This window comes from Electrophorus electricus, chromosome 14 (assembly GCF_041902795.1).
Source record: "Electrophorus electricus isolate QZ-2024a chromosome 14, ASM4190279v1, whole genome shotgun sequence".
Lineage (NCBI taxonomy): Eukaryota > Metazoa > Chordata > Actinopteri > Gymnotiformes > Gymnotidae > Electrophorus > Electrophorus electricus.
This window is the reverse complement of record NC_137510.1, coordinates 21,646,003-21,661,904: the sequence shown is the minus strand read 5'-3', so window position 1 is coordinate 21,661,904 and position 15,902 is coordinate 21,646,003. Positions and strand designations below refer to the sequence as shown.

The 15,902-nt window shown below is 38.5% G+C and overlaps 1 protein-coding gene and 1 long non-coding RNA gene across 2 annotated transcripts; one reads left to right on the top strand and one right to left on the bottom strand.

Annotated features, from left to right (window-relative positions):
• Positions 1-68: 68 nt before the first annotated feature.
• On the top strand, positions 69-3,152 carry LOC145651200 (uncharacterized). The gene is made up of 3 exons (XR_014116986.1): positions 69-321; positions 556-678; positions 1,452-3,152. It is a non-coding gene; the product is annotated as an uncharacterized LOC145651200 (long non-coding RNA).
• A 1,883-nt stretch (positions 3,153-5,035) lies between these two features.
• Positions 5,036-15,897, bottom strand: stk31 (serine/threonine kinase 31). Its single transcript, XM_026999963.3, has 23 exons — positions 15,799-15,897; positions 15,566-15,664; positions 15,420-15,491; positions 15,061-15,219; positions 13,622-13,938; positions 13,022-13,181; positions 12,623-12,748; positions 11,763-11,878; positions 11,491-11,647; positions 10,921-11,046; positions 10,596-10,775; positions 10,187-10,303; positions 9,851-9,970; positions 8,732-8,863; positions 8,441-8,542; positions 8,186-8,266; positions 7,395-7,520; positions 7,042-7,161; positions 6,716-6,802; positions 6,207-6,356; positions 5,599-5,724; positions 5,358-5,429; positions 5,036-5,268 (listed from the first exon to the last, which is right to left on the bottom strand). The coding sequence occupies exons 1-23, from the start codon at positions 15,895-15,897 to the stop codon at positions 5,164-5,166; spliced, it is 2,949 nt and encodes a 982-aa protein (XP_026855764.2). The 3' UTR covers positions 5,036-5,163.
• Positions 15,898-15,902: the final 5 nt, after the last annotated feature.

Here is a 15,902-nt window from a genome sequence, read left to right as displayed (position 1 = left end):
AGGACACGCCCCTTTAATAGCTTTCGTGTGAACGTTTCTTCCACAACGGCCAGTTAAACATCTATGAACAGAGCTCCAAATTAACGGGCCTCAGGAATAACACTTTGTTATATTATGATTACAGTTTGCAGTTTGACTTATTGGCATCTCTAAATAGATCCTAATTTATTACATAGTCTACTCCACACCATTTTGAACTCGTCAAAGGCTATTTGAAACGTAGCGAGGCTAGGCTAGCTATTTATGCATTCACGAGAAAGCTATCCGCAAATTTATTCAAATTTGGACATGACATGCTATGGCACTCTTGCATGCCAACAGGTATTGAGATATCCTTCATCCTATTCTAGTTTCATAGCATGCAAAGCATGTATGATGATTCTGAGTGTGCAAATAAGTTTTGCAATGTTGTAAGCATTCAATGTTATTTTAGCTGGCGGACACTTTTACGGTTAGGTTTAAGGCCGAAAGAGGGCAGTAGCAATGTGCCTACCAAATCTACTTTTGTTAATCCTTCTAATGCTTATTCTAATGCTTTTGTTTCGCTACGAAAAGTACAAGATACAAATACGACGCGCACTGAGAATTGCATTATTGCATAAGGATTCCTATGAAGGACTATTTGAACCTAATGTTATCACGAGCACAACTAACAACGCAGTTATGTGCATCTACGAGGTATATGGTTTTGCATTAGACGCATATTTACACATTACACTACATTATGTATCTCAAGTACTTTTATTAGTGCGATGGATGTTGGATATTGAGTGATGAACATTTAGGCCTAATAAGGGTATGTTTTATTATGCATTGCTTTGGGGAAAACGTGTAAATATGTAGCTAGGCATTCTCTGGAAACCAGTTTCTACTATCTGGCTACCTTTCTCTGCAATGTGCAAAGCATGCACAGCTAATAATATTACTGCCTGGAGTGTGTGTTATATACACACGCAAATACAAAGTTGATCTGAGTCAATATATGCGTTTGGCTTATTTAGTCTCAGCTTTCCCTTTTTGTTAAAATTAGCGTGTGTAGCAATTGTGTGTTGTTTAGTTCTCTCCTATATTTTTTCCATTAGTCAAGTTCTGTTTTGAGTCTAAAAGCTTCGCTTGCAATAAAGGAGCCGTTACCTTGCGCGGTTTTCTTCTTCCGCACCATAAGGTACTTGCCTATATAAAAGTGTCTAACATAGGCTAATATAATTATCAATACTCTGTCAAATGCATAAGTATTCATGCTGATATCTTTTATTTTCTTCTTTCGCTGTGCTGTTTGATGGATGATATCATGTCACCACTTCATTATATCATATGTACTGTATACATTGTATACATGCTTGCGCACTGAAGTATTCACTGTCAAAAACAAGAATGTAAACATGAACACGCATGTGAATATAATATACAATATACAAACTTGATTCTGCTTTTTACTCTCCATACCACAGACCTTCTGCTGACTCTGCACTTTCTGTGAGGAGCTCAAACACCACCATAGCAGGAGCTGCCTCTCTCCCATATCCGAGAGAGGTTAGACCAGTCAGACATTCTGTGTCATCTCCAGTACTGGAAACATTATGGAAGATAACGTACACCTGTGTGGTTACTTTAGCATCAAAAAACATCAAAAACAGTACAACTGCATTTATGTTAAAAAAAAAAAAAAAAAAAAAAAAAACACCTGAATTCAGCTTTCTTTTATTTCTCAGTGTACCAAAGAGCCCAACACTATCAATAATATATCAGTTATAAAAATGAAATTAATTCAGTCTACAGCAATGAGTTTCTAAAATTAAAAATAAATAGATATGTGGTTTCTCTGCATTATCTTTTCCTGTAAAATTGGCTGCCGAAAAGAAAATGAAAGTGGTAAATGAAGGGAAAATACATTTTTAATAATGACTATAATCATCCAAAATATTTGAGCCATGTTTTGTCTTTTCTTCTTGCCTTTACCTTGGTCATCTGATGAGGTTGATCTAATATTGCTGGGCAGAGTAACATTTAGCCAGCTCTTCATCTGCGATGCGGCCTGGCTGGTTTCAATAGGTATGCACTGCTAGTGTTAGCTTCAGCAGTACAACACCAAGGCACATTATCGCATGAGCTTGCTTGTATAACAAAGCCAGACACAAACGCAACAATTTGCTTAGAACAACATCTAAACAGGTCATCATACAACCTATCTGGCAAACAACAGCAACGAAAAAAATATATACAAGCAAGAAAACCACATTTCTAAAAAAAAAAAAAAAGAAAGACAACACGTTACTTAGTAGAAGAGCAGCAGCAATCCTACTAATACTATTATTTATTCTAATTACATACTGAATTAATATTGCATGAATGCAGTAATTCTACCAGTAAACTAAAACATTTTACCAGTGAGTAATGTACTCCCATCTTTTAGTGAAGACTGAGGTTGCTGCTGTTAGTTTTTTCCAGCATAGCCCACTTGTGCTTCAGTTACTCTGACACAGTGCACATATGCAGGATTTATACTGCTCAGCTAGAACACTTTCACACAAATAATGTAAGGATCATGTCTTATTTATTTGTTTAAATGTGAATGATCCTGGTGAATATGCAGGGATAGCAGAGTTCTATAAGATGGGTTCTGTAAAAAAGAACACTGCAGAAAGTCTTTTTTTCTGGATGTACAGCATGAAGACAAAAGGACCTGATCCTTGTGGATCTTTGCATCACACCAAGACCACCAAGAAACTGATGCAGTTCTATGATTAATGTTGAGGCTGTAGTTTTTGCAGTTTTAGCAACTTTTGTATTAAGTGCTGTCTTTCATTATCAGAGAACTTGCTACCACTCTTCTTCTTTGCTGATGGTTTGTCCATGCTGTCACAATTTTCAAGGCTTTTCCCCCCCTTGATGTATTAAAAACATTTTGCAGTCTTTGTGACTAATGCACCAGCATTTCAGGCATTGACTATTTAAGATCTTTGGAACATTGTTTTTCAAAAAAAGTGCTGATTCAGACTTCTTTTCTAGCTGACAAATGTTTCGATTGGGCATTCACACCAATACAACTCATTTGTACTATGCCTTTGTAATTCAGATCCTTGTAAAGTCTCTTTTTTATATAAAAAGTTTCCATTATTTTTGTCCACTCCCTGAATATGCTGCTGTGCATGAAATATGCTGGCTCAGTACTGTTAGATTAACATGATAAAATGATGTGCATGCAAAAAAAAACAAACAAAAAAAACAACAATTTTTAAGGAGTTTCTTTTTTTCTGAGCAAAAAAAAAAAAAAAAAAAAAGCAGTCTATCACAGGTAAAATAGAATGTATTTTACAGAAAGAAGACAACACATTTTAATTGTAAAGGCACTATTTGATTTGCCATTTTAAAGAAATGGTGTTACATTTAATCCGGTTTCTTTTATCGTTCTATTTCTATTGTTTCGATTTACGTTTTACACATATTGAAATATGAAAGCAACGGAACTGCCCAAAATACATAAGAAATTCAAATGAAGCCAGCCAGTGCTTCACTAGTTTTAGAATTTAGAGAGCAGAGGTTTTCCTGAAGCAAATAGTAGTTTTGGTTAGCTTTTGTCTGGAAGTTTATCTGAAAGTGTAGGTTTCTTGAGAGCTGGGTTTGCATTCAGTTTTGTCAAAGCCAGTTACTGTGTTTTGCTTAAAGAGGATTACTGGAAAGTAAACAAACAAACATTCAACCACATCAGTGAACATAGTCATGCCCATTCCACAAATAGGATGTCAATAAATAGGACAACTAAATTCATGAACCCAATTATAATCCAAATTTTATGCTGTATTGGCAGAGTTTGAAAACAATGGTAATAATTTGAATAATCTGGAATGTGATTATAATAATTTTTTTTTTAAATGTAAACCAACATGACTTTACATTTTGTTCCATTGTACCTTCACAAAAAGTGAGGGAAAACATATGAACTACTGTTGCAGTTTATTATGGGTAATATTCTCACAATGTGACATGACCGTGAAGATGACAGCCTTGCCTGTCAAGATCATCATCAAGAGGTAAAAGAACAGAAATAAACCACACAACTAAACATGAAGAACTACTCACATCAAGTACACTGTATCGCCAGAAGTACGTGGACACCAGACCATCACACCTATATGAGCTTGTTGGACATCCTGTTCCAAAACCATGGGCATTAATATATCTATTTGTGCCACCTCCTTGGCGGTTATAAGAACCTGCACTCTTCTGGGTAGATTTTGGAGTATGTCTGTGGGAATTTGGGCTTATTCAGTCAAATAAGAATTTGTGAGGTCTAGCATTAATGCTGCATAAGCAGGTCTGGTTGGCAAATGACATTCCATTTTGTCTAAAAAAAAAGTGTTCAGCAGGGTCAGGGCTCTTTATGGATTTCACTTTGTGCAGAGTCACGTTCATGCTGGAACAGGAATGAGCCTTCCTCAAATCTTTCCCAAAAAAGAGCCACAAAGTTAGGAGTGTATAATTGTCTAAAATGTCTCTAATGCTACAGCATTAACATTCTCTTCACTGAAAATAAGGGGCCCAGCCCAAACCCTGAAAAACAGGAGCACACCACTGTCCCTCCTCCGACAGGCTTCTGTTGGCACCATGTATTCCAGTGGGTAGATAATTTTTCTGTGCTGCGTGCTTCAGCATTCAGTGGTGTCACTGAGTCTGCGTGGCCTACTGCTTCTTGACTAAGCTGTTGTTAGTCCTAGATACTTCCATTTCACAAAAATAGCAATTACAGCTGACCACTAACACTTACAGTTTGCAGAAATTTCATAAACTGACATGTGGCAAAGGTGGCACTTTTAAAGTCAAAGTTGCTTAGTCCAACCCTTCCATTGCCAAAGTTTGTCTATGGCCATGTGCTTGATTTTATATATCTGTTAGCATTTTTTTTCCCCTCTTAACTCAGTAATTAGGTGTGGTGACCACATACTTTTAGCCATATAGTGTACATACGTCTCATTTGTCTAATATTCTTTACTATACCCTAAAATAAACACATTCGACTTCTGCAAGTGTCTTTAATTTGTTTATTTATTTGAACAAAACATACAGTAGAAACAAATGTCTTGCTTTTTTGAAATACCTTTTCTTGAACAAAACTAGAAATAATTAATGAAGTAGTCAACTTTTTTCCCTGAGATACCTGCATTTTCAGTTTTCAAGTGAAAAGAAATAAGCATCATCTAGGGCTTCATGTACTGATAATCTCCCAGTGTACACCATTAGCTTTGAAAGGAGGGTCTGGAGTTTGATATCCTGTCAGAGTCAAATTTGCATAAAAGCTCTATGAGAAAATCAAAATTCTTAGAATGGGGAAAAAAAAGAAAAAAAAAATGTTTACCTACCAGCTGCAATCCCAGAATCTCTGGGGCTTGTCCATCATTCTCCACCACTCCACTGAAATCTGGAGCACTAAGCTGCATACAGAAATCAGGCTCCATTACTATCAGAAAAACTCATTTTCTTCAACACTAAAACAGCAGAAAATATTGCCATGCACTAAAAAATTTAGTACATTTTCCACAGAAATGAAAAAAAGAGAAAAGTTACTATAAAATTGAGCGCTGTATTAATGCATCCCCCTACCCAGAGCATGATGCCTCCAATAGCGTACATGTCACTAGCTGGGGTGGGCGGCTGACCCTGTCTCAATTCTGGAGCCACAAGGCAGATGGAGCCGGCCACCATTCCACTATCCAAAGCCCTCTGCTCCTGGAAAAAGATAAATACATACAAAGGCCTATGTATTACATTTAGATTTCGATAAATCACATTGTTAAGACTGTGGTTTCCTTTGTCAGGCTATGTACTGATCCTGATATTAAGATAATTCAGTTGCAAGTATTGTGTGTGATTTTATGATCAGCATAAGTTTAAATTTTGATCATGGTGCAATTTCTCCTATGGAGTACTGTCCCGCATCATCATCATCATCATCATGTCTCCTAGATTAACGGTACTGGCAGAATAAAATAATCAGATGTGATCTGAGACACCCTTTCCACTGCAGTTCCACAGGATGACGAACTCTCCAGGTAATGCGGTCATGCAGGCTGGATCTGCTTCAGTAATAAATCACAGTCTAATTGTAAGTAACTAAGACCTCAAGTGACATTTGACTTCTGATCCATAAAGCATCACTGTACATGTTTCTGCACAAGGTTGTTAGAGAGACAGAGAGATGTGTTACTCACTGGTGTCTTTGTAAAATCATAATCCCCTATGATGCCTTGCTCTCGGTTGAGAACAAACACATTGCTGGGGTTTAGAGAGGCGTGGGTGATGCAGGCCGCATGCAAACTCTGCAGCCCTAGAAGTGCTCCTCTCATCACCCTCCCAGTCTCCTGAACAGTCACATCACAACCATAAGCATTACTTACTTCACTGTCCTTTTCCTCAAGGAGATACCAGACATTCATTCCAACCCCTCAATGCCATGTAATGTAGTGTTTTCAATTAAAATACAATTTGCTTTGCTCATGCATGCTTTGTATCGTTATAAACTGGACAATTCTGTAATCTTTCTCTAATTCATTAGAATTGATGATATTTCTAACAATGAATAAAAGGTCGACAGGACCAGTTGAATAATGCCACCTGACCCTGATTTGTGTTCATTGGTTCTACTTGCCACATCAGCGTTCCCTTTAATCATTCATCTCTGATGGCCCAATGGCATGAAAGTCAACAACCTACAACTTACAGAGGGTGCGAGTGGGCTTATCCTCTGCACAGCCATGAGACTCCCGTTGGAAATGTACGGCAGCATGATGTAGGCCAGAGGATCTGACTGAAACACACATTTGGCATGATTAACATTCTGTTATGGAGTACAAAATGCACCGACAGAGCACCAGCATAATGATCGCTATTAACCCGAGCAAAGAGAATGTGTGGAAATGACAGGATGACATCTGAATATGTGCATTTTCAAGGTAGACCATACACATGAAGCACCCCCACTTTCTCAGCAGAGGCTAGAGGCACGTACGGACGAGAGAGTAAGTCTGAGGTGTAAAAATGGAGCACCTTGCCAAAGAACAGGCTTAGAAGAGGCAGGACAATGGAAGGCTTCTGACTCTGCGCTCTGTGATACTGTACTGCCTGCTCCAGCATCCTCACTTCTGACTCCTCATTCACAGAGTAGCCCTGCCACAAAAATGGAAGTAATTATGAGTCGAAATCTACCTCCGATTCTTCTGAACAGGTGGACAATTGCAATATTAACATATGGTCCTATTTCATTACAGTTTTTAAAGCCAAAAATGAACTAAAAGAACAAAAATGTTCAGTAAGAAAGAATGAAAAAACAAAAACCAGACCAAGACTTCCCCACTTTCATTCTACTGCTAGGGCATAATAAGCTTCAACCAGAACACTACCTTGAGCACCACCTTCTGGCCCTGGAACTCCGTGTACACCAGAGGTCTCCGCCCACTCAGCTCTTTCATTGGCTCAGCATCAAATATGTCCCGATCCAAGCTCTTCATTAACAGCCCCTCGGAGCTCTGTAAACACAACATGCACCTTAATCGAGTCAGGTGATCAATGACCTAACAGTCCAATATTAGCAAGTTTGAATACAGAGACACTGTTTTTTTTGTTTGTTTTTTTTTTGTTAGGATGCAGTCCATACGAAGTTTGGAGGTATGCTGGGTCTCCGTTCTGCCTTACTATAGATGATTTATCTGTAGACTTTAAACAAACGAAAGAATAAAAACGTTGTAAGCCTGAAATGTTGTACGAATGGGACAGGGGCAGTGCGAGAGGTCAGCATGAGCATGTAGCTTACTGCTGACTGGATAAGAGGCTACAATGCTCACAAATGACTGTTGCTGAATTCTATGCTGACAACATTGACTAAAAAACAGCCATACACTGGAAATTGTGCAGGAGCACTTTTAAGCCCTCCATCTGTGAAATAACTGACATTTTTTGGTGCTAATGATGCATGATGACAAATCAGAAGTGTTTCTGATTTTAAGAAGCATCACACCTGAATGTAAATGTCAGGATTAGGATAAAGGCGATGTGGCAGTGTGGTAGGCTAAAACATTATTAACTAAAGAAAGTGCTGATGTGTTGAAAGTGGTGACTGTTTTTTGTAATATGTTCAGCTTGTTAAGAGGGAATCAAAACAAGCAAACCAACAAACAAAAAACTTGTGACTCACCAGGTAACTGTTAATATCTGCCTCTGGGTATAGAGGCACAAGCTCTGGAAAGCTTCCTCTCGCCAGATCACACAGCTTCTCCTAGACATTTACACAGCAACTGTCATTCAGACACTTCATACCACATCTTGTTAAAAATGCTAAAACTTTAAGATTTGAAATGAAGTCACTGTCCAGTTATTTACAGATGGCACTGTAGATGACTCTGTTCAGAGCATCAGTAGCAAATATGAAGTGTTCCACATTCAAACTTACATATTCCTCTCTCTCATTGTCAATTTCCTCAAAGAGCGATTTCCTTGTCTTAGCAATCTCTTCCTTTTTCTTCAGAATTTCAGGGAGATCCAAATCATCAGCCTGTGGAGTGGAACAGATCAATGCCGCTCAGACAAACAGTTACGTTTTCTGTTCAAGTACTCCTCACTGGTGACAACTATTACTGCTCTTTAAATAATGGCCTTTTCTCCTCATGAATTAAGATTACCCTTCACAGCTGTGCCACAGCACCCAACATTATTACATCTACATAATTATGAATGCAATTACCTCCTCCAGACAGCCCGCCTCCACCATTTTCCAGCGGAGCTGTGAACGCAGGCTTTTGATGCGTTTCTTTATGTACAAGAGTTCATTTATTTTAGGAGTGCTGTTCTGCCACTGTACCATCCCCTGCTTAAACTGGAATCAACCATTACAGAAGGGCAAGTTTAGTTTTTTTTTTGACTATAATCCCATTTAGTACATTCTCAAGGATGTGTATACATTGGGGGCAACACTTAAATAAGCAGCAATAAGTCATTTTTACAATGATTCCAGTCACATTATGACACAGCTATTACACTGACACCTACTGGCCTTTAAGTTTCAGAGATTCTGTACTAAATCTATATTAAACATGGCCGCCTCCATGCGGGGGACCCGCTCGATGGAGTATACACTGGTTTATTTGAGAATTACTAAGCAATTTGAGTCATCTCATGTGAGCTGTGTTTTATAGAAAGAAAAAAAAAATCACTTTCATAAAAAATCATTTGCTACTTTTTGGTGGTAAATATGACTTACTGCTCCTTTAACCTCCTTTTTCTATTCCATTTTACCTAGACAGCTTAATTTATGGTTGTTCTAGGTTGCCTGACAGCTAGGTTTCAACCCATCACTCTTCACTTTTAACAATAGCAAGAGGAGGCAAAACAAAATGTCCATGTCATTGCCAGGGGAAAATTAGGCACTGAATGCACAAAACTGCCGCCAAAGACTTTTTACAATACTGCTGTTATAGACAGAACAACTTATGAAGGAGATGTATAAATTCACTTCTAAATGCATATTCAATTCTGCCCCTGCTCACCCCATATGCAACCCACATCCATGTCCTCAAGTAAGGTTGTGTAGATAAACACTGGAAAAGCACCTGTGGTGCTATGCAAGAGGAAAGCCTCATATCTTTGACACTGTATGTCCTGAAACCATGTACCTCTCTTTACTGGTCACTTCATTAGGTATGCCAATTTTGTAGGCACATTTTAAAATTGTACATTTACCAGCTGCTGCCGATCTGTTTACACGCACAATTCAGCACCTTCTGCCTTATTCCTCACTAATCGGTTTCAGACTGTAGGTCTACTGCTGGCTAAATATTTGGGTGGTCAGGTGTGGTCTTCATACCTTTTTGTTGATTTCACATTTCTCTCTGATGCCACACAGCAGCTGCTGCTCCTTTTGGATATGCTCCACCACTTTATGAAATGCATTCGACATTATCTTCATATCCTGACCATCTTGCTCCTGTGAAACACCACAAATACTTAATCTGAAGCAGATCTGAACATTACAAATTCTTCACATACTTCATCTACTAATATAAAAGCACTGGGAGACAGCACTCAATATGCAAAAGCCTAAATATTAGTATTTTGTTAGCTAACAGTCAGCTATCAGGAGGGAATTGTCAGTGTACCAAAAGTTGGTAAGGTGTGTGTGTGAAGGGGTTACAAGACTCACACGGAGTTTAATGTTCAGCTCCTCATAGACAGTGGATTCAGCCTGCTGTAGGAGTTCATCCACACCCTCAGCAATGACTTCCAGGGACACTCCAGTCTTCTCTTTCAAGCAGAAAAACTAAATGCACATTATACTAATTATCTGTTGAAGACTATATACACATGAAGATGACAAACAATACTTCAATGATGTGAATACTGACATCAAAACTCAGAGAACCAATATTTAACTAACTGAATAGGAATGACCGAAAATGCAGTGTATACCCGCCAAGATGTTGGACTTTCTGGTAAACACCTTGTACTGGGGTATAATCTCAGGGGAGAATATATAATGAGGTGGCAATTTTCCTACACCCACAGGAGAAACAGTATGGTGGTGTAGGCTCTGGTAAAGTGTTAGCATGTACCTTGCTTACGTTGGCTGCCCAGTCACTCAGAGCACAAAGTGCCTGATCTGTTGCTTGTCGCATGTTTCTGGAGTTCTGATGCTTTTGAGTCTTCCAGTTACAGAAGTACTCAAAAGACTGATCTTCAATATTTTCTGTCAATACTGATCCACGTACTGCCGTCAGTTTCGAGTAAACATCCTGTTAGAAGACAAGTGATGACTAAAGAGACACAAGCCATCAAAATTATTTCATAATACTGTAATCATTTATACCATATTAAACTTTTTTTTTTTTTTTTTTTTAATTTACTACATGAAGAGATACTGTACTTCCACCAACACACCTGGAGACTCTCCAGCCGTTCACCAATTGGCAGATTGTCCACCTCTCGAAGGAAGTCATCTATGGCAGTCAAGAGTGCCCTACGAAATTGATTCCTGCTGTTCACCAGATCCTGTATCTCCCCCTTCTGGACAAACATGCAACATAACATGGGCTAATAAACCCCATTCCTTTTAACAGTGACCAGTGTGCCAAGCCTTGACATGTTTAAAACAACCCATAATTTTCCAACACAAACCTATTTTTCTGACTCTGTTCTACTGCGTCCAACTATTTAAAAATGCACTTCCTAATAATCACAGAGACTGAGAATTTAGCAGTAGTACAAAGTTTAAATGAAGGTATCCTTGAATGCTTGTACAAAATCCAGTCTGTTTTTTCTTTTGCTGTGGCAAAACCAAAATAATATTTTTATTTGCTGAAAAATAATGTCCAAGTCAGACACAGTTCAAAGAGGCCACTTCATGATCTTGAAGCATGACCAACCGATCAACATGCTGAAAGACTGATAGATTGATGGACAGACAAACTGTGGATCCAACAATATGAACAAGCAATTTATATTACTCACATTTTGACACTCTCTAAGTTTCTTTAAAGCCTGTGTGTAGTCCTCCCATGCCATCTCAAGTTTTTCTGAAGTGAATGGCTTAAGAATTTGGTTGTTGACCACTATTGTAATGTATTCCAATAGGAGATCCCCAGGAGTACTGCATAGATTACTCTCCCTGGGTCAGAAGGGAAAACACACACACACACACACACACACACACACACACATAAAGAACACAAAAGCAAACCAGTCTAGAGGGAAAACACTAAGCTATAAAAACAACAGCTTACCTATTTTTTTTCACTGCTTCCACTTTCTCAACCAGTCGACAGAACCTTTCACCTACTGTTGAGTCCAGGTGGACTTCCACACTCTTGTCTTTTTTCGGACATACCTCACTCACTTCCTATAAAACAACCTACAGGTCAAGCCACACATACAGCTCAAACCAAAATCAGTCCTTTACATTTATATACAGTACTATGCAAAGGTCTTAGGCCACCATTAGATTTGCCATTTTGACAATGGTATAATTAACATGTATAATAATTTCTGTCTTTATTAGAATACCAGAAAACACAGGACATTTGTATGCAGCATTAAAAAACAGAAACTAAAGGTGCTTCTATAGGCTACAATGGCAAGCATTTAGTGTTCCCTCCACTTATACATGAGCAATAGCACGAACCTGGCTGTCAAACCTAAATGGAATAGAACCTGAACAGAATGGTACCAGAAGATGACTTCAGAAAACTACAGGACAGTCTCGCTAAAAGAGTTCAAGATGTGCTTAGTACCAAGGGACTGACTTTTGTTCTGAAATTTTATTTATTCATTTTTTTACTATGCATACATATTTCCTGTATTTTCTGTTTGTATCCAAATAAAGAGACTGAAAAATTTATATATGGTCATTATACCATTGCTAAAACAACAAATCTAAATGGTGGCCCAAGACATTTGCACAGAACTATACATTATTATACATATTACATTATATATGTACTTTTAAATCCTAAGTCGAATGCAGAACTCCTTAGCTCACTTTAAATGTGATTAAAAACACAAAAACAATGATTGGACAAAAATGGGTATTGTACCAACTCTAACCTTAAGTCCTTCCTTCTAAAACATACTAGCCACCTCTAACCTGCAGCTCCAGTCTGGCCTCCTTCAGTCGATGCTCTAGATCATCTGCATGTTTCTGGATTGCTCTCTTCTGCTCCTCAAGCTTCTTTATCTCCTTTGTTTTTTCATCCACCTCCTCTCTCATCCTCTACAAAATAACACAGCCGACATACATAACCCAAAATGCACAGCACATAGAGAAAAGCAGTAATGGCAAACACACTATTGTAAGCATTTTTAACAAATTGGTTCTGTTAAGTGTGCAACTGTCAGCAATCTAGTATCAGGCTACAAAATATATTAGTGTTGACAGCACACCAACAGGTCAAGTAATGTGTGGTGTATTCTAGGCAAGAAATGGTATGTTTGATGCTCCAGTGATTTTAACAAAATGGGTTGGAAAACATGACTATGTGAGCACCTGCAGCTCTGACTTGGCTTCAGTCAGCATATATTCACTGGCCTGACCGCATAGGTGCTGGACAGCCATCTCTGCATGAGTTGCATCACAGGGCTGGTTCTCCTTCATCAGCTTCCCCTCTGCTTCTGGCACATTTACAGTCGTGCCAGCACTTTTTTCCCTGAAAAGGCACAACAATCCAAGCAGTAACCTGGCTACGTCATGTTTACAGTATGACCTAAATCCTAACAAAATTCACAGATTCTGTGTTGTTAGGCCATATTAACACTTGTTTCTAACATACCATGATGCAATAGTCTGACTGCTATTGGGTCACTTTTCCTGGTCTATCAGACTACCATACAAATGTGGGTAAGGTGTGGGGTGGAGGACAGCTTGTGATAATATTTTTTATAGCAGTTTATCAAAATGTAACCTATACACTGATGGTATAGGTTGTAAAAACAGAACCAGTTAGTATAGCTTACGGTGCAATGATATGGGATAAATTCAATTGTCCATGCTATGATTTGCAGAAAATGTTACAATGAAAAACCATACTACTATCATATACATACAAGACATTGTCTGAATGATTATGTGAAAGCAGGTGTATCTTACATCAAGACTTGAGGCTTGTGGTTGGAGGAAACTGGACGCAACTTGGGCATACATCCTAAAGAGCTTGGGATGTCACCATCTCCCTGTTGACCCATAAAAGGCCACAGTCCAGCCTGCATATGGAGGGCCTTAGCAGGAAAGGTGCTCTCTCTGTTCTCTGGTAGATTCAGTTTGGCAAATTTGAACTTCAACACCTCTTGGCCGATATCAAAATTGCCCTGAAACACTTGGACCAGGATGGTTCCATCGAAGCAAACTGACTTCTTATTAATGCGCAACTTCTTTCCATATATCAGATTCTGGAGGAAGGACTTTCCCTGACATACAACAATGGTATACATAATACTCACATATAAAAGAATAAGTCTGTAAGAATATGAACAATGGCAGTATTTACTATTTTAGTTCTGTACTCCAGCATCCTGGATTTTAAATGGAACGCCGGCTATGAGGTGAAAGTGGGGCAGTGGTAGCGGTACTTGACTTGTAATCACAAGGTTGCTGGTTCAAGCCACCACCGCCGAGTTGCCACTGTTGGGCCCCTGAGCAAGACCCTTAACCCACAACTGCTCAAATTGTACTCAGTCATAACTGCAAGTTGCTTTGGATAAAAGCATCAGCTAAATGCTGAAAATATAAAGTGCAAACTGTCACCTTTAATTCATTTTCTGTTGTCAGCTTTAACACCTATAAGTATGTATATTATGCAAGAAACAACTAACAAGGGCAAGTTGTGCATCCACCATAGTATATAAGAGGTAACTAAAGGTCTAGAGTTGATTCTAGATGTAGGTTTTCCATGTAGTTTTTAACATCTGTGCTTATTTGATAAAAAAAAAAAAATCAAACATACAACTGAGCTTAACAATAGCAAAAGAATAAATCTGATGATTGAAGATCACAGTATGTCCCCAAATAATTCTTAGTCGTGAAAAAAAAAAAAAAAACACACACAACGGCAGAACAAAATCAACACTATCCAGAGATGAGACAAACACTACAATAGAGTCAATACCAGTGTCAATACCTCAGAGGGTTTACCACTGATAAACCTCAAGAATAAAAAATACCAGGCTACAGCTTGCTGAAAAATCACAACTTGTAAAGGTGTTGGCTTGGTCCACATTCTTATGACATTGGTGTGTATGCAAATGTAGTCAATGTTTGTACAGTGCTTGACCTGTTACATAACTTGAGACACACCAAAATACAGTTATATGTGTTTACCTTAACCTCAATTGTTTTATGTCTTTTGCTCTGCATCTGTATTAAATTGTTTTGTGAAGCAACCTTGTGTCTGAGAACTGTATTACTATTATTATTAGTAGTGGTAACAATCCATCGTCCTCATTTCATTTAAAATTCAATCAGCTGGAGTCTATGAAAAAAAGAACAGATGGGGGGGGGGGGGGAAGGAGAAATTGTTTGATTACAGTTACCTGTGAGAAATGTGGAGAATCCTGCTCACTTGACAAATGAAAGCCCCAGAACTTGTATTTTTTTGCAAGTGCAGCTGACTGTAGGTCATCTGGCAATTCTACTAGGTCAGATCTGCCTACAACCTCTGTATTCCCGTAATCAACATATGAGACAAGAAACTAAACAAAATAAAGAAAAACAAAATTTAGTCAACATGAGATTGACATGTGAATGTGGGACAAACATGTAGCCATTACATTTCTGTTCAAAAGCAGAACAAATAGTAGTCACTCCCACTAAAACACAGAATAAAACCTAGATCCCAAAAACGAATCACGACTATCCAGAGTAGGGATAAGTAAATTTAAGATGTTCTCACCTTGTCGTTCAATTGTTGCTGCACTTTACACCTGTACCAGCATCTGTCCTCTGAGTAACATGCAGCATAAAACTGCAACGCAGACAACAGATGGAGATAACCGAGTTTCTCTCTTATTTAGATAATCCGTTTGTCCTTTAACCTACCCTTTGTGGACTCGGCTTTCCCGTCAATCTCGTCGCAGTGGGGCATTTTTCTGAGAGTATGGCATCCATCGATTCTGTTGCTTTGTCCCCAGTAACATTCTGATATGAATAAAGAATTGGTAAACACAACACAACACAACACAACACACACACAACTGAAATAAGAACCCAGCAATTACACAAAACTAACGTTGGCCTACATTTGACAATAAGGCAAATGAAGTGTTAGCTACCTGAGCCCAAAAAGTGATGGCATCTGCAACATGAGTGACCAGGACCAGCGCCACTGAATCGTTGAAATGAGAAGGAAACGTTGATGTTAACGAGAGCATTTGTA